Source organism: Labeo rohita, chromosome 8 (assembly GCF_022985175.1).
Source record: "Labeo rohita strain BAU-BD-2019 chromosome 8, IGBB_LRoh.1.0, whole genome shotgun sequence".
Taxonomy (NCBI): Eukaryota; Metazoa; Chordata; class Actinopteri; order Cypriniformes; family Cyprinidae; genus Labeo; species Labeo rohita.
Genome location: NC_066876.1, coordinates 29,182,086 through 29,200,437, shown reverse-complemented (window position 1 = coordinate 29,200,437; position 18,352 = coordinate 29,182,086). Strand labels below are relative to the sequence as shown.

Sequence of the window (18,352 nt, the reverse complement as noted above, 5' to 3'; positions counted from 1 at the left end):
CGACAAACATTTCTCTTTGGAGTAACATGCACCAAAGAATAATTTACAACAAGACCTAAACAATACATAGGGTCACTTCTAATTTCATGCTGACTTTAAGGCTTGTGTTTGCTACCTTCACATCCCCTAAAAGGTGTGACAGGATGTTTAGCTTGATTGTCCATGACAAATGGCACCAATGTTTTGAGTAACACATTGGTGTAAGAGATGTGGAATCTGACATAAAGACTTATTTTTCTCATTTCATTGTTTTCCTTGGCTTTAGTGTAGTGTTTTGTTACTTGTATGTGAAAATGCATGCCTCAACTCAACCATACTTGAAATATACCCATGTCTTGAATACTTAAAATGTTATTTTCTCTCATGCAAAGTGTGTGATTGTCCAGGCCTGGGTTTTTGATCATGTTTGTTGACAGAAACGCTCATGTTTCAGCTTCTCTTTGCTCACTGGCCTAATCTCTGCATGTCTCCAACCAATCGAGCTGTATGCGTTACAGCTGACAGGTCGTGATGATGAACTCTGACCATAGCATGAACTGTGTGGGAAACACACAGGTATCTAAACACACTCAAGTGTCATAAACTTCCAGCTCTGGTTATGAGTTCAATAAACACTAACGTAATGCTTTATTAAATTAGTCGTACAGCTGACAGAGTAGATGGCCTGCTTTTCTGAAGGGGCGTGTTCTTACTATCTCGACTGAAAGCTCCGCTCTGCTCTGCCTGTGTATCTGGCGAGCTACTAACTATCTACCCAGGCAGCGACGGTTGTAGTAGTCGAAGCTGAAAATAGCCAGCTAGCTGTGCTGCTCCCGTCTAATTTAACTCAAGAGTCGATGAAAAGTTAAAATGCTGGAAATGAATCCCAATTCATGAGTGCGCAGAAGACATTTGCAGGAGGAAACTATGGAAGACTGAGAGACGGGAGACATTTTATCGGCGAATTTTTACCGGCTTTTCGGCCAAGCCACCAGCTTAAAACAGCCTTCGCAAAAAGCTCCTGCTTCTCCACGGCCGTTGTGGTCGGAAAATACGGTAAATTGACTAGTTAACAGTGTGTATTCTCCGTTTGTCGCTAATAGAAGTTGTGAGGTCAATGTCAGCGGTCGCTTTGGATACCACACGCGGCGTTTCTGTGCTGGTTGCCCGGGCTAGAGCGGCTAACTAGCCCGCCAGCTTTAGCAGCTTCGGCGTTTCGATCGCCTCGAAGTTTATCAGTAAGCATAATCGTATATACGCTGTCTGAGAGCAACCGTTTTATGATTTGAAGTGGTAACGGTGTTGTCATTGTTTATTTTTGTGTAAGGGGGTTCTCGGGAAACTTAGCTGAATCTGAAGTTCTGTTGGACTGTAAATATGGCTGACGTTTCGTTCTAGAACCGAGGACGCGCAACCTAACTATTAGCCTGTGTGATACTTTTTCTCGCCGCTGATTGGCTAGACGGAGAGTGTGGACGGCTCTGATTGGCTGTCTAAGTATGTGAGGTTGATAAACTTCTCAGCCTCTGGTGGTCGTCTCACTTCAGTGGGAAATTCCTCAAAACTCCACTTTAAGTTTTGTAATATGCCTCCTATAGTGTTTAAGGTAGTTTATACAAACGTATAACTTGGGCGTGTCTTTGTATTACTATTTAAAAGTGGTTTTAGCGTTGACAGTAAGAGGGTAAACTGCTTGAGGCCTTGAGATCAAAAGTCCCGCCCATTGGACTGCAAAAATAAAAACACACTGTGAATTGGCGACCGGCCTGAACTTAATCCTTCAAATGAGTTTGTGTAATCAAATGGCGTAATAAACTAAACTAGCGATGGATATATTTACATACCAATACACTAATTTCATATTGGAATGTATGGATTTGTACTTTTGTATATTTATCTCACGATAGATGAGGTTTGCACTGAGTTGTACGAGTTGTGTAAACACATTACTGTTTTGAGGAATTGAATTTATTTTCTCTGCTGAATACTTGGTCAGTTTGAGTATTTCGTTTAATTTTTATGCAGGGTTATTCAATTATGCAACTGTTTACTTATTTGTTTAACTTTAAACTTAAACGTTTTTTAACAGTAAGATTTTTAATGTTTTTTTTTTTTAAAGAATTCTCTTCTGCTCACTAAGCCTGCATTTATTTGATCCAAAATACAGCAAAAGCAGTAATATTGTGAAATATATTTTTACTATTTAAAATAACTGCTTTCTTTTTGAATATATTTTAAAATGTAATTTATTCCTGTGATCAGAGCTAGATTTTCAGCATTAATGCTCCAGTCTTCAGTGTATGATTCATCAGAAATCATTCTAATATGCTGATTTGCTGTTCAAGAAACATTTTTATTATTATCAATATTTAAAACAGTTGAATACATTTTTTTTCCAGGATTCTTGGATGAATTGAAAGACATTATACACTATACCATTCAAAAGCTTGGAGTCATGGATTCTTTAAATTGATCAAATGATAAAGACATTTATAATGTTACAAAAGATTTCTGTTTTAGATAAATGCTGTTGTTTTGAACTTTCTGTTCATCAAAGAAACCTGACAAAAATCTACTCAGCTGTTTTCAACATAATAATGATAATAAATGTTTTTGAGCAGCAAATCATAATATGAGAATGGTTTCAAAGTTTCAGCTTTGAAATCATATGAGTAAACTATATTTTAAAATATATTTAAATAGTAAGAAGTTATTTTAAATAGTAAAAATATTCCAAAATTTTACTGTTTTGCTGTACTTTGGATCAAATAAATGCAGGGTTGGAGAGCGGAAGAGACTTCTTAAGAAAAAAAAAAAAAGAACAAAAATTTTTAACTCGTAGTGTATAAATACAAATGGCCTTTCACAAAATTTCAAATCACTGGATAAATTACGCAAACAATAAAATATGTAAAAAGAATATAATAATAATAACATAATAATTAAGTATAAGTATAATAATATTACCAGGCCAAATAGCCTGTATTTTTTATGTTTACTAGTTGGCCACTTTGATTTTGTAATGTGAATTTTAATTTGTAAATGTATTATTCTATTATATAAATTAAATTTTTGTATAATCTTATAATATCTAACATAGTGCAACAGTGCATATTAGCATAATTAAATATACATTATGATTATGTAATGAACATAATTTATACTATTTTTAAATTGTGAAAACAACTAAATATGTACAAATATGTGGGAGGTATAATAAGAGTGCAAAACAAAAAAGGGAGAAAGTGCACATCAGTCAATATTACATTTAACAGTAATAATATAAGGTCTAATAGCCTTTTTTCATTTATACAAATACTACAGTGTTTTTTAAAGCCATAAATAAAATGAAATATAGAAAGTTGAAAAAAGATCACCAGCATGTTGTGATGCGGGTTGTGACCACTTCCAGGAAATGAGAGTGTGCACAGTATTTACAGATACATGACTCATTCAACCATGGGTGATGTGAAAACTTGTCAGTGTTGACTATTTGTCCAAACAATGAATGCCAGTTGCACAGTGTTTAGTAATTTAATTCAGATTCTTATGCTTGTTCTTTTTCTCTTTCGTCCACACAGGTCAAGGTACAAAGGGGCAGGGTGGTGTGAGTCCCCATGAGAAAACCACGACGGAGGGGAGGCCTTCCCGGGGCCCAAAGTGATGCCACAGACACGGCTACATCAGGTAGGGGGGCGTCACAGCCGCGCTCGCTCTCTCCCTACCGGCTGAAGGTTTCACCCACCAGAGAAACCCTAACGTACGCCCAGGCTCAGAAGATTGTGGAAGTGGACCTGGATGGAAGACTGCATCGAATCAGCATATTTGACCCCTTGATGGTGATCACCGAAGATGAGATGACAGCTCAGGACATTGCCGAGTGCAACAGCAACAAAGAAAACAGCGAGCAGTCGACCGTGACCGCCGTCGTCAGCTCGCCGCGCCGATCCACGGCCCACAGGGGGAAAAAGAAAGACGTGAAGCAGTTGTCATCATCGTCTTCATCGCAAAACCACTGCTCCAACTCTCACGGACAATCTCAGACGCATTCGAGTGCAAACAGCCACCAAGGTACCTTACCCAAGCCTACTTTCAGAGAACAAGAGTCTTATGAACCGGTTGAGGCGCCTCCTCGCTCTACAGCGTACTACCGTTACATTGAGAAGTCTGGAGAAGAGATGGAAACGGATGCGGAGTATGACATGGACGAGGAGGACATGGCCTGGCTGGAGCTGGTGAACGAAAACCGAGAGTCGGACGGCCATCCGCAAGTGTCACCGGACACTTTCGAACTCCTGATAGATCGTCTAGAAAAAGAGTCGTTCCTAGAATTGCGAAGCCAAGCGCCCTCGCAGAGCATCATCGACGAAGACGCCTTCTGTTGCGTCTGCCTGGACGACGAATGTCTCAACAGTAACGTCATCTTGTTTTGTGACATCTGCAACCTGGCTGTGCACCAGGAGTGCTATGGCGTTCCCTACATCCCTGAGGGCCAGTGGCTGTGCCGTTGTTGCCTCCAGTCGCCGTCTCGCCCCGTGGACTGCGTGCTTTGCCCAAATCGGGGCGGAGCGTTTAAACAGACCAGCGACGGGCGATGGGCACACGTGGTCTGCGCTATTTGGATCCCGGAGGTGTGTTTTGCCAATACGGTCTTCCTTGAGCCCATCGAGGGTGTGGACAACATTCCACCTGCTAGGTGGAAGCTGACATGCTACCTGTGCAAGCAGAAAGGTTGTGGGGCGTCCATCCAGTGCCACAAGGCCAACTGCTACACGGCCTTCCATGTAACCTGTGCGCAGAGAGCGGGACTCTTTATGAAAATAGAGCCGGTCAGAGAGACTACTGTGAATGGGACTACGTTTTCGGTGAAAAAGACTGCATTTTGTGAGGCGCATTCACCGCCTGTGAAGGACGGGTCGGATGATGAAGAGGCTGGGGGGAGGGTTTTGGGGTGTCGGGCTAATAGGGGACGCAGTGCCTATACGCAGACGCCACAGCTTAAGAAGCAGAGGCGAAGCAATAAACTGGATTCTAAGGAGCAGCAGAAGAAAGGGAAGAAAGAAGAGGTGTCAAAAAAAGTTGCAACGCCATTGGTCACTGTCCCGGAAATACCTACTCACAGGTACGTTGTATTATAAACAGGGGTGCACATACACTACCAGTCAAAATTTTTTGGACAGTAAGATGTTTTGAAGTCTCTTCTGCTCACCAAGCCTGTATTCATTTAATATTTTTATTATTTAAAATAACTGTTTTCTATTTGAGTATATTTTAAATGTATTTTATTCCTGTGATCAAAGCTGAATTTTTAGCATCATTACTCCAGAAACATGATCCTTCAGAAATCATTCTAATATTCTGATTTGCTGCTCAAAAACATTTATTATTATTATTTTGTTGAAAACAGCTGAGTAGAATTTTCAGGTTTCTTTGATGAATAGAAAGTTCAGAAGAACAGCAGTTATCTGAAATATAAATCTTTTGTAACATTGTAAATGTCTTTATCATCACTTTTGATCAATTTAAAGCATGCTAAATAAAAGTATTCGTTTCTATAATTTATTTTCCCAAAATAAAAAAGTTTTTAATTAATGCTGATTTTTGGATCTTACTATTCATCAAAGAATCGTGAAAAAAATGCTCAGCGGTTTTAAATATTGATGATGATGATGATAATAATAATAATAATAATAGGATTTCTGAAGGATCATGTGACACTGAATACCAGAGTAATGATGCTGAAAATTTAGCTTTGATCACAGGAATAAAATTACATTGTAAAATATAAAGCAGTTATTTTAAATGGTAAAAATATTTCACAATATTGCTGCTTTTGTTGCATTTTTGATCAAATTAATAAGTGAGCAAAAGAGACTTACTGTTCAAAAACTTAAAAAATTTGATTTCAAAAGTTTGGGATCATAATATTTGTAAAGACGTTTGTTATGCTCATCAAGGCTGCATTTATTTGATCAAAAATATAGTGAAAACAGTAATATTGTGAAATAGTATTCCAATTTAAAATGATGTTTTTTGTTTGTTTGTTTGTTTGTTGTTTTCAATTTATTTTTTTAAGTTTTTAAAATACTCATCAGCCATTATTCCAGTCTTCAGTGTCACATGATCCTTCAGAAATCATTCTAATATGCTGATTTAACATTTGTACTGCTTTTTAGTAATTTTTTTTAACCTGTGATGATTTTTTTTTCTTTCTTCCCAAACGATATTGTGTAGTGTTACATAAGATCATGTTTTTAATCAAATGAATGCAGAACGTCACTATGTAAAATTTAAGGTAAAGCTTATTATTAATGTAATTATTTTGCTGATGTTTGTTTTTTACAGATTGAACAAAATTTTTAAAGATGTGATTATACAGAAGAAGAATCAGTTCATGCAGAGACTTCACAACTATTGGTTACTAAAGCGTCAGTCACGCAACGGAGTGCCTCTCATTCGTCGTTTACATTCGCATCTGCAGGGCCAGAGGAGTGCAGAACAGGTCAGTGTTTATGCATAATTAATTTTTGTTGACATAAGCCCTTAAACATCCCTTACACACAACAATATTTTGCTTTTTGTGCATGTTATTGACTGTTATAAACTGTGTGTAGGCGGAGCCAGATGAAAAGCTGAATGCTGTGAGAGAAGAGCTGAAATACTGGCAGAAGCTTCGTCATGATCTGGAGCGAGCACGACTCCTGATCGAACTCATCCGCAAGAGAGAGAAACTGAAGAGAGAGCAGGTACTGAAACATTTCTTGCATAATAAAGTCAATTGAGCATATCTTAAATAAATGATGACGACCAGAAATGGACTCAAGTTGAACCCGAGTCATGGTTTTTAAGGTCTGTTTGACACTATTAGCAGTGTGTACTTATTTCTGCACTCATGTTTACAGTTTCCAGCATTCAAAATGCATGCACTGAGCCTGTTATCGCCCCATGCAGCTGACTAAATTGAAAATGCACCATTAAACTATTAATGAACATGATCAATGCAATATAGGCTTTTATGAAACACTGAAGTAAACAAATAAAAAAGACGGCTGTCTGGCTTGGTGCAGGCAGCACAAACACTTTCTTTTTAATAAATTAATAAATTTACTAAATCCAGACAAATAAGCAGTTGATATCTACAATTTGTTTTATGTAAATTACCATTCGAGTGTATATGTGATGCCCCTCCTCATGAAAATTAGAATTTATGAGGATCAAGTTTGTACTAGTTCTCAACTGGTTTTGAAAACTGCTTTTCAGTTGCTCACTCCCAATAACCGTTTCATAATTTATAGCTGTTGTCAAAGAGAATACTCAATTTGGTAACCCAGAATTTTTTTCTGCGTAGAGCTAAAGCTCTGTTGCACAGCAGAAATGTTGTCATTGTGAAAGTACAGCACTAGTCGGCTGTTGCCGTTACGCTGCAGTATAAAGCGTAAAGCGAGTCAAATATTGCATGTAAAATTAGACTTAGTCATTTCTGGAGCTTTGACTTGGCTACTCTTTCAGTCTGGCAAAACCACATGTGACATCTCATACTATGAATGAAAGTGAAAAAGGCAAATTTTTAACATGAATGCGTTTAAGCCACTTCCTTAGCGACTAATTGGTAGTTGAGAAGGGAAATAATCCAAAAGCATTAGTGCTGAACACACTGACAAACTGTAATTTGCTACTTGCTGTTTTGATATTAACATAATTTATAGGAACGGCATGTTTGCATTCAGAAGAACATTTGATTAGATCTTCTGTAAGATTAAATATGTAAAAGGGTTTTAAATGAATTCAAATGTACTAAGAGTTTTTTAGCATTTAGGAATATATTAACATATCTTAGATTCGAAAAGCTCACAGACGTGGACTAAAAGCCACAAAGCCACAAAAAAAAACACCAAGGAATAATGACCCATGACTTATTTTTTCCTATGCCACCTTGACCATACAAAGATGTATCAGGTGTTTTACTGTAACCGTGTGTTGCTTCCGTAGGTGAAGATTCACCAGGCTGTGACTGAGCATCAGTTAACTCCGGTCCTGGTACTGCTGCGATCCACTTTAGAACAGCTTCAGGAGAAAGATACTGCAAAAATTTTTGCACAGCCTGTCAACTTGAAAGAGGTCTGTCTGTTTTATATACATTCATATACACTACTGTTTAAAACAGAAGAATGAAGTCTCTTATGCTTACAAAGACAGCCTTTATTTGATCAAAGATACAGTATAAACTGTAATATTGTGAAATATTTGTAATTGGAAAAAGGTGAATTTTCAGCAGCCATTACTCCAGTTGATTAGATAGATAGATAGATAGATAGATAGATGAATAGATAGATGAATAGATAGATGAATAGATAGATAGACAGTAAAAACAGTACAATTTTGGAATATTTTTACTATTTAAAATAACTGTTTTCTATTTAAATATACTTAAATGTAATTCATTCCTGTTTTTTTTTTTATGCTAAAAATTCAGTATCATTATTCCAGTCACATGATCCTTTAGAAATCATTCTAATATTCTGATTTGCTGCTCAAAAAAACATTTTATTATTATTATTATTATTATTATTATTATTATTATTATGTATTGTTGAAAACAGCAGAGTAAAAAATTTTTTCAGGTTTCTTTGATGAATAGAAAGTTCACAAGAACAGCTTTTATCTAAAAAAGAAATGTTTTGTAACATAATTGTTTGTATCATCACATTTAATCAATTTAAAGCATCCTAGCTAATCTAAATTATACTGACTCCAACCTTTTGAATGGAATAGTGTTACAAAATGTTACAAACATTTTGTTGTTTTTTTATTTCAGATAAATTATTTCTATTAATCAAAGAATGCTGAAAAAATGTACTCAACTGTTTTAAATATTGATAATAATAATAATAATAATAATAAAAAATGCTTCTTGAATAGCAAATCAGCATTATGTGACACTGACGACTGGAATAATGATGCAGAAAATTTAGTTTGATCACAGGAATAAATTACATTTTATGTAATTTCAAATGTAATGTAAATAGAAGGCAGTTGTTTTAAATAGTAAAAATATTTCAAAATATTATATTTGTTGTATTTTGGATAAAATAAATGCAGACTTGGTAAGCAGAAGAGAGTTAAAAAAACTTTAAAAATCTTACTGTTCAAAAATTTTTTGACTTTTTGTGTGTGTGTGTGTGTGTGTGTGTGTGTGTGTGTGTGTCTTTGTTGAATAAAACTATTTTATTTACTTAAAATCTTACTCACCCCAATCATTCGAATAGGAGTGTGAGTGTGTCAAGTCCCGATTTATTAATATGTGGTACAGGTTGTTTTTTGCATATTGGCTAATATAACAGCTTCAAAAATGGACTGACCCATTAAGCTTTGTGAAATAATAATCTACTCTTAAATTAAAATCCTAATATCTTCATATTGAAGTTTTAGTTTAACAGAAACTGTTTTCTTGGGCTCTCAGGTCCCAGATTATCTGGAGTTTATCGCACAACCCATGGACTTCTCCACTATGAAATCCAAATTGGAGGCTCACAAATATCGCTCCGTCACTGACCTTGAGGCTGATTTCAACCTTATGATCTCCAACTGCCTGCTTTATAATGCTAAAGACACTGTTTTTACCAAGCTGCAATACGCCTGAGGGACCTAGGGGGCGCTATCCTGAGGCACGCTCAGAGACAAGCCCAAAACACAGGCTTCGACCTGGACACGGGCATGCACCTGGCAGAATCGCCACATAAAAATGACTACTACCGCTGCACTTTGGAAGATGGTGAGTAGTTAACAAGAAATCATAAAAAAACTAAATGCAAACAGTAACTTGTTGGCAGTGGTAAAGTGCCTACATTTGGCTGAGATTTCTTGACTTTTGTAATAATTGTAATAACATGACATTATTTTTCCAAGATGCAAATGGCATTATGTTTACTCTTTGTTCTTTGTTACTAATGGTTGTTTTTGTTGTGTGTGTGTGTGTGTGCAGTCGACACGCTGCTAGACCCTGATAATCGATTGCACATGACGACAGAAAACCAGCTGAGGGAGCTGCTAGATAAATTAGACGTGGTGACATCCATGCGCTCGAGCGGCGCACGCACACGCCGTATACGCCTTCTCCGGCGAGAAATCAACAACATTCGCTATAAGCAACAGTCGCGGAACTCGCACATGCTCAATGGAGAACTCAAAGAGGAAGACGAGGAGGACGATGAAGACAAGGAGATGGATGGTGAACATAACCTGTCGTCGTCATCGTCAGATAAAGGTGAGACTAGGGTTGATAATTGAAACCCGGGTATTCAGAATTCCTTTTTTCCAGTTAAGATTCCAGAATTCCAGATCTGTTTTTTTTTTTTTATTCAATTCAACATTAAATGTAAGTACACCCATTTATTTTCTAAATGCTAACCTCCTAATTAAGTTGGCTTGAGAAACCAAGCTCGTAGGCTGCTTTGAGTGTTCTCCCTGGCAAATTTTAAAGTGGTTTTGGCCTTTTTTTTTTTTTTTTTTTTTTTTTTTTCCTTTTTTTTTAATCGAATCAACTGGTTTTAGCTAACTGTTGTTTTTTTTGTTAAATCGGCTAATTTTAGGTGTTTTTTTATGCTAAATCAGCTGGTTCTAGCTCTTTATCAACTTTATTAACAGCTGGCTTTAGCTGGATTTTTTTTAACTGAATTAGCTGGTTTTGGCTGGTTGTTAACTGTTTTTCTAAATTAGCTCGTTTTAGCTGTTGTTTAGCTGGTTTTTACTGAAACAGCTGATTTTTAGCTTTTTTTTTTTTTTTTTTTTTTTTTTTTTTACTTTTTTTCCCTTTACCGAATCAACTGGTTAGTTTTAACTTTTTTTTTTAATGTATTTTTTTTAAATCAGCTGGTTTTAGGTGTTTTTTAGCTGTTTATTAACTACTTTGTAAAATCAACTGGTTATAACTGGTTTTTAACTGTTTTTGCTCATTCAGCTGTTTTTACCGGAATGTTAACTTTAACAACTTCTTTTTTTAATCGGATGGTTTTAGGTGGTTTTGAGCTGTTTATTAACTGCTTTGTAAAATCAAATCAAATTTTTAACTGTTTTTGCTAAATCAACTGGTTTAAGCTGGATGTTAACTTTTTTTGTTTGTTTTTTTTTTTTTTAAATCAGCTGGTTTAAGCTGGTTTTTAGCTGTTTATTAACTTTGTAAAATCAACTGGTTATAGCTGGATGTTAACTTTTTTTGTAAAATTCTCTGTTTTTTACTGAATCAGCTAATTTTTAGGTGTTTTTTAGCTATTTTTGCTAAATCAACTGTTTGTTAGCTGTTTTTTTTACTGAATTAACTGGTTTTAGCTGGTTGTTTAGTTTTTGTTTGTTTGTTTGTTTGTTTGTTTTGTAAGCTGGTTTTAGAGGTTGCGCTAGACTTTAAACATCGTGTGTCATTTTGACGGACAGGGTCATAAAAATTCAGTCATCTATTATTACCCATATTTTCCTAAACCTACAGGATGACAGCGCAGTGTTTACAAACAGCAAAATACGCTAGGGCTGGGTAAAAAAAAATTGTTTCTTGATTTTAATAGATTCTCATTTTATCGAACCAATATCGATTCTTAAATCACAATCTGTCTTTTGGACTATGCTGTTTTAAGTTGATGAATGAGCAGTGCATAGTGCGTTTTGCTTCCAATAAATAGCAATAGGCTAGGCTTTGTGTTAGTTTTGAGTCTCATACTTAAAATTCTGTCCATTTCATTAGGAAATTCAACTCTTTAATGTGGCGTAATAGATTGTTGTAGCTTCTGTGTACTTGCCTGTGCGTATCAAATCCATAGGAAAACATTTGTGACAGTTTCGTTTTTGTTCTGGATCTCCTCCTCTGCTGCCACACTAGAGCACACTCGCCACCAACTGGACGGGGTGGGAATTACAGCTACAATTTACAATAGATCACCCTCCGTGTAATCTGTCAAAATGACGGACGGCCTTCAGATTTTTCTGTCACTGATTAAAAAACAACAAAAAAGTACTAATTAACTGATTTACCTTGTTCCCTGTGTTTTTTTTTTGGTTTGTTTTTGTGAGCTGATTTTAGCTGCTTTTGTTAAATGAGTTGGTTTTATCTGGTTTTAAGCTGTTTTGTTTGTTTTTTTTTGTTTTTTTTAACTAAATCAGATTTTTATCTGGTTATTCCTCTTCATCTAGATGACTGTAAGTCAACCCCCCCACCCACGCTGGAACCCACAGGCCTGGCTTTGTCCCCTCCACCAGCAGACACCCACCAGGAACCGCCAACCCTTCGGCCCATGACATCTGACCCCAGGACGTCCCCATGCCCACCTAAGCGCCTCAAACTCAACAGCGAGAGCCAAGAGGCCGAATCAGACACCACACCCGTGAACAGCTGCACCAAACCTGAGGAGCGCCCGCCTGAAATCAAACTAATTAACGGCCTCTCCTCCACCGAGTCACCGACCCGGCCCGTCACAGGAGGGGTCGGTAGGCGGACATCCGTCCTTTTCAAAAAAGCAAAAAATGGAGCAAAGCTTCAGCGTGAGAGAGACAGTCAGATGCAGAACGGAAGCAGGGAGGAGGCCGTCAGCGCTGACCCAGACCCTGCACACACACCTAACTGTACCGCCACTGTCAAGACTGAAACTTCAGCACAGCCAAAACCTTCAACACCTCCGCCCATATCAACCCCAGCCAAACAGAGAGCAAGAAGCCGCAGCTGTAGTCCAGAGTGTGAGAGAACACCTCCTCGACTCACAATAGAGCCTGGTAAAGAAAACAACTGTTTATATGATGCATTTGATCTTTTAATGTTTATTTGTAGGGCTGCACAATTTGGGGGAAATGTAATTGCACGTTTTCCTGAATAGAAATTGCATTTGCACATGAAAATGCAATTTTTTTTAAATATTAATTATTATTATTATTATTATTATTATTATTATTATTATTATTATATATTGTTTGTAGGGCTGCACAGTTTGCGAAGGTGTTGTAAAATAATAATGTTTATTTTTGCTGAATGAAAAAATAAACAAAAGAAATATTTCTATTATACAATTATTTAGAAAAAAATAATAACATTTTTACTGTCCAAATGTAAAATCACAATGTTAATAATTTGTATATATTTTTTTGTATTAAAATCTTCATTTTTGAGTGTTTAAACATCAAGCTTTTAATCATGACTTTGCCTTATTTATTTAGCATTTACAGTGGTGATAGCAGTTGTTGTTCTCATTGTTTTTTTCCCCTTTACGTCCACTTAGTCAAAGTTTTTTTTTTTTTTTTTAATCTTTAAGAATTCAATATTTAAATGACAGAAAGTAAATATGCTTATGATTACGGCGTTATAACCATGGCAAACATTTTGTGTGAGTTTCCACAAATGGGTGGAGGCCTTAGATTTGCTTTTAATTTTATTTATTTGCATTTTACAAAACATGAAAATCTTGTTTTTCATGACAACTGAAATGGTGGTATGGATAATACTTTTTACTGATGAAACCTTTTTCAAAATGTTATTTATTTTATTTTATTTATTTTTTTTAAGCTCTTACCAACGGATTCAGAAAGCACAAAGATGGCGGCTCTGACTCAGAATGCAGCTCATCTCCGACTCTCAGAGAACTGTAAGAGAAAAAACAAATGACTAAAACCTTTCTGTATCATATAACTTACATGTGTGGTTAACTCATAATTTGTGTTGCTTTCAGTGCCTCACCCCCTAAAAAGAGCAGAGGGAAACCTGCTTTGTCCAAAGTACCCTTCTTAGAAACTGTTAACGGAGACTCTGACTACACTGGGACTGGTAAGAAATAAATCCAGATGAAATGTCAGTATATTTGTATATGTTTGAGCACAAAAGTGGAAACTACTAATCCTTGTTTTGTGCAGATGTGCTGTCGAACGGGGATGCACCTGAACCTGAACCTCTGGATTTGGTGTGGGCCAAAAGCAGAGGATATCCGTCCTACCCTGCTCTGGTGAGAGAGGGCGCTCTATATTCATACTTCATGCACACAACACATTGGTTCACACACAAGTCAACGTCTTTAAAAATTGTACCATCTTTTGTAAAAGTCAGTTTTTAGGCTTGAGAACTATCAGCCTTTCACAATGTGAAAGTGACCTTGTTTACATCATTAATGCACATTCCTGGTCTAATTATGAATTATTCCTCAGTCCAGGGATTATCAAGCTTTTTTTTTTTTTGTCAGTCAAACTCCTTTGACCTAAAACACCTCTGAGATGTTAATATTAAATAATAATGCCAGTATTGTAATAATGGCAGTCATTTAACAAAACATTCATGTTCACAGTTCTCTGATTAATGGTCACATGAACAAAAAAAAAGGTTTACTTGGCTGCATGTCATAAGTATTTAATTTTGATTGCTATTATTTATTTTATTTGTTTTTGTTTTATTGAAATAAATGATTTACGTTTATATTTTTATGACTTAATTATATAGTGTTTCAACAATTCACTTCACTGGTAAACAAATTTTTTGTTTTCATTGTTTTTATTTTGGTTATTTTGATTATTAATTTTAATTTTAGTAAAATAAATTAATTTTACATTTTTAGGATGACCCCCGGCAGTTCCATAAACAAATAAAATATTTACATTTTTTTTGTTTTTCTATTTTGATTATTATATTTAGAATATTATAATTTTAGTAATTATTACCACTTTTTATTGACTCACAAACCCCATTTTGGAAAAACCCTGCATTAAGTCCATGTTATTTCAAAATTGTATCCAAATTTGCTTCGCTTCTGTGATATACTTTTTTTCTGGATAACATTACTAATCCCTCTTCTTAACTTTTTGTCCACCCTATATTTTTTCTCAATAAAGAACCTGTTTTTGGATTGTTTATTATTTATCATATTTTAGTTATTTTGATTGTATTTTATTATTTAATTTTAAATAAATAAATGTGACATTTTTATGATTTCATTATTAGCATTTCATCAACTCAGAAACCCCCCTGCAGATCCATGAACAAATAAAATATTTGATTTTTTTTGTATTGTTTTATTTTGATTGCTTTTATTATTACATTTATAATGTTTTTATTTTAGTAAAATAAATAAATGTTCATTTTTGCTATTTAATTATATTTTTGGTTGACTCAGGAACCCCATTTTGGAAAAACCCTGCATTAGTCCATGTTATTTCAAAATTTCATTAAAATCAGCTTCACTTTTGTGACATATTTCCTTTTTGGACAGCATTACTAATCCCTCTTCTCAACTTTTTGTTTACCCTATATTTTTTCTCACTAAATGGCTTGTTTTTCGGGGTAGTTTATTATTAATTATATTTTTGTTATTTTGATTGTCATTAAAATTTTATTGTAGTACAATAAATTAATTTTACATTTTTATGATTTAATTAATTATTAGCATTTCATTTACAAACCCCCTGCAGTTTGATAAACTTTTTTTTTTTTTTTTCATGTTTTGTTTGTTTTTATTATTATATTTAGAATTTTTTATTTTGGTAAAATCAATCATCTGTGATGCATTTTCTTTTAGGATAACGTTACTAATCCCTTTTCTCAACATTTTGTCTGCCTTGTTTTTTTTTCTCGCCAAATAGCCTGTTTTTTTTTTTTTTTTTTTGTATATTATTTACTATATTTGAGTTATTTTGAATGTTATTAAAATTTTATTGCAGTAAAATAAATTTTTACATTTTTATAATTTAATTAATTGTTAGCATTTCAACTCAGAAGCCCCCTTCAGATCCATAAAACAAATAAAATATTAAAAAATAATTGTTTTTTGGATTGCTTTTATTATATTTAGAATATTTTTATTTTAGTAAAATAAATATTTTAATTGTACATTTTTATTATTTAATTATACTTTTGGTTGACTCACAAACCCTGTTTGGAAAAACCCTGCATTAGTCCATATTCTTTCAAAATGTTATTTCGTTCACCCTATTTTTTTTTTCTCACCAAATAGCCTGTTTTTTGGGTTGTGGAAAGTGTTAAAGCAAACCACTGACATTCAAACCATTCATTTAACCTTTGAATTGCCCTTATTTTGTAGATCATAGACCCAGACATGCCTCAAGAGGGTCTTCTGCATAACGGAGTTCCCATCCCTGTGCCTCCGCTTGACGTGCTGCGCCTTGGTGAGCAGAGACAGGAAGAAGCCGGCGAGAAACTCTTCCTTGTTCTCTTCTTCGACAACAAACGCACCTGGTGAGCACAGCATCGGAGATTTACTCTGTTTTCCTTCAGCTTTATCCTCCAGACTTAGAATTTTCAAATATCCCAATGTAATTATCTTTCAGCTTTGAGGATTTCAAAATGAACCGTCAGTGAGTTTTCTGTTCTTATGTCCGTCTCTGCAGGCAGTGGCTGCCACGAGACAAGGTGATCCCTCTCGGCGTTGACGACACGGCCGATAAACTGCGCATGATGGAGGGCAAGAAGACCAGTATCCGGAAGTCCGTGCAGGTGGCCTACGATCGAGCTATGATCCACCTGAGCCGAGTTCGAGGAGATCACGGTTTCGTCGGCTCCAACTACATGTAAAAGAGAAACCCCAACCGCATCTGTCCTACCGTACCACTCACATGGGCTCTCTAAGGCAGGCTGAGAGCCATTTGGTTTGTGCATCAGGTACTAGACTCCTGATCATTCAGTTCAGTTTAGTTTATCCATGACCCTCTCAGTCATTTCAGGTTAAGTTCCGATTTTTCTTTCTCTAGGACAGCGAAAGTAGAGCGGTTTCTATCAATGATTTGTTTTTACGAGGTGTCACTTTATGGTGATGACAAGTCTAAACCACAGCGTTTGGGTACATTGAGAGCAATTAATTAATAATTTTAAACGAATGAACTTAAAGAATATAAACATTTGAATGAATCACTGCCATTTTCTTAAGATAGCTTTTTACTTTTTAAAGTTTTACAAACCACTTCTTGTATATTGTAAAGACACTTGTGTATATAAGTATGTTTTTTATCATATAGTATCTAATTTAATTTTTTTTTTTTTCTTCTCTTGTTTATTGTGAAATAAATTGCCTGGAGGAATGACGAAATGAAGGTTGTGTATATATGTGTAAAAAGATTTTCAGATGAACTGACTTCCTACATAGTGTATCCTGCTTGTCTTTGATATCGGATGGTGTGAGTGTGTTCATATATATGTACATTACCGGCGTGTATGTATGTGTATATGTACCAACTCACGGTTGTCCATGGTTAAATATATATTCTCATTTTTGATACAAAAAAGTAATTTATTTATGGACCGTAAAGAGAGAAAGGAATTAAATTATATTGGTTCAAGATGGAAATCAGATCTCTTATTTAAGATGATAAACTATTGCATAGGCTTTTAAGATCTAACTTCACATGTGCTTTCAGATCTTGGTTTAGTTCTTTTTAAGATTTCGAGTTGAAATGCTAGAGGGATGATGATGATGATAGTGATGATGATGAAGATGACAACATATTGTACACTTGGTGTTAGTCCCTTTTCACCATCAAGCACAGAACCTTGTATTTATTGTAGAAAGTTGTGGAGCTTTTGTTCACTGTTTATAAGATGGAACCTCTAAGACATTTTAAGCTTGTACAAACTGCAGATTTTACCTACCCACCAAATAACCTGTCTCAAACAGTATTTTCTCATGTGGGGAAATAAATGTTCTATTGAAACTCTACTATGACTGTTTGATATTGATGTTTTAATGTCTTGTTTTGTTTTTTCTGTATTGCTTTTTTCCCCCAGGATTAACATTGTAAAGCTCTGTTGGAATGTTGACGTTCTAATAATAATAATTATATACAGCTGAGATCAAAAGTTTACATACACCTCGCAGAATCTGCAAAATGTTAACTATTTTACCAAAATAAGAGGGATCATACAAAATGCATGTTATTTGTATTTAGTACTCACCTGAGTAAGATATTTCACATAAGACGTTTACATATAGTCCACAAGAGAAAATAAACGACCCGGTTCAAAAGTTTACATTCTTAATACCTGAATGATCCACAGCTGTGTCGTTTTGTTTAGTAAAAGTTGTTCATGAGTCTCTTGTTTGTCCTGAACAGTTAAACTGCCTGCTGTTCGTCAGAAAAATCCTTTAGGTCCCACAAATTATTCGGTTTTTCAGCATTTTTGTGTATTTGAACCCTTTCCATCCATGACTGTATGATTTTGAGATCCATCTTTTCACACCGAGGACAGATGAGGGACTCATATGCAACTATTACAGAAGGTTCAAACACTCACTGATGCTCCAGAAGGAAACACGATGCATTAAGATCCAGAGGGGTGAACATTTTTGAAACTGAAGATCTGGGTAAATTTAAATTATTTAGTCTGCTGGGAAACCTGTATTTTCTGTAG

General features: G+C 35.3%; 1 protein-coding gene across 1 annotated transcript; it reads left to right on the top strand.

Annotated features, from left to right (window-relative positions):
- Positions 1 to 380: 380 nt before the first annotated feature.
- Positions 381 to 17,660, top strand: brpf3b (bromodomain and PHD finger containing, 3b). Its single transcript, XM_051116854.1, is given in 14 exon segments — positions 381 to 1,035; positions 3,561 to 5,101; positions 6,325 to 6,481; positions 6,594 to 6,725; positions 7,969 to 8,097; positions 9,440 to 9,602; positions 9,605 to 9,751; positions 9,962 to 10,243; positions 12,157 to 12,732; positions 13,517 to 13,595; positions 13,680 to 13,774; positions 13,861 to 13,949; positions 16,032 to 16,186; positions 16,339 to 17,660. Coding segments are annotated over 13 exon segments (3,693 nt in total). The 5' UTR covers positions 381 to 1,035; positions 3,561 to 3,596; the 3' UTR covers positions 16,523 to 17,660.
- The last annotated feature ends 692 nt before the right edge of the window (positions 17,661 to 18,352 follow it).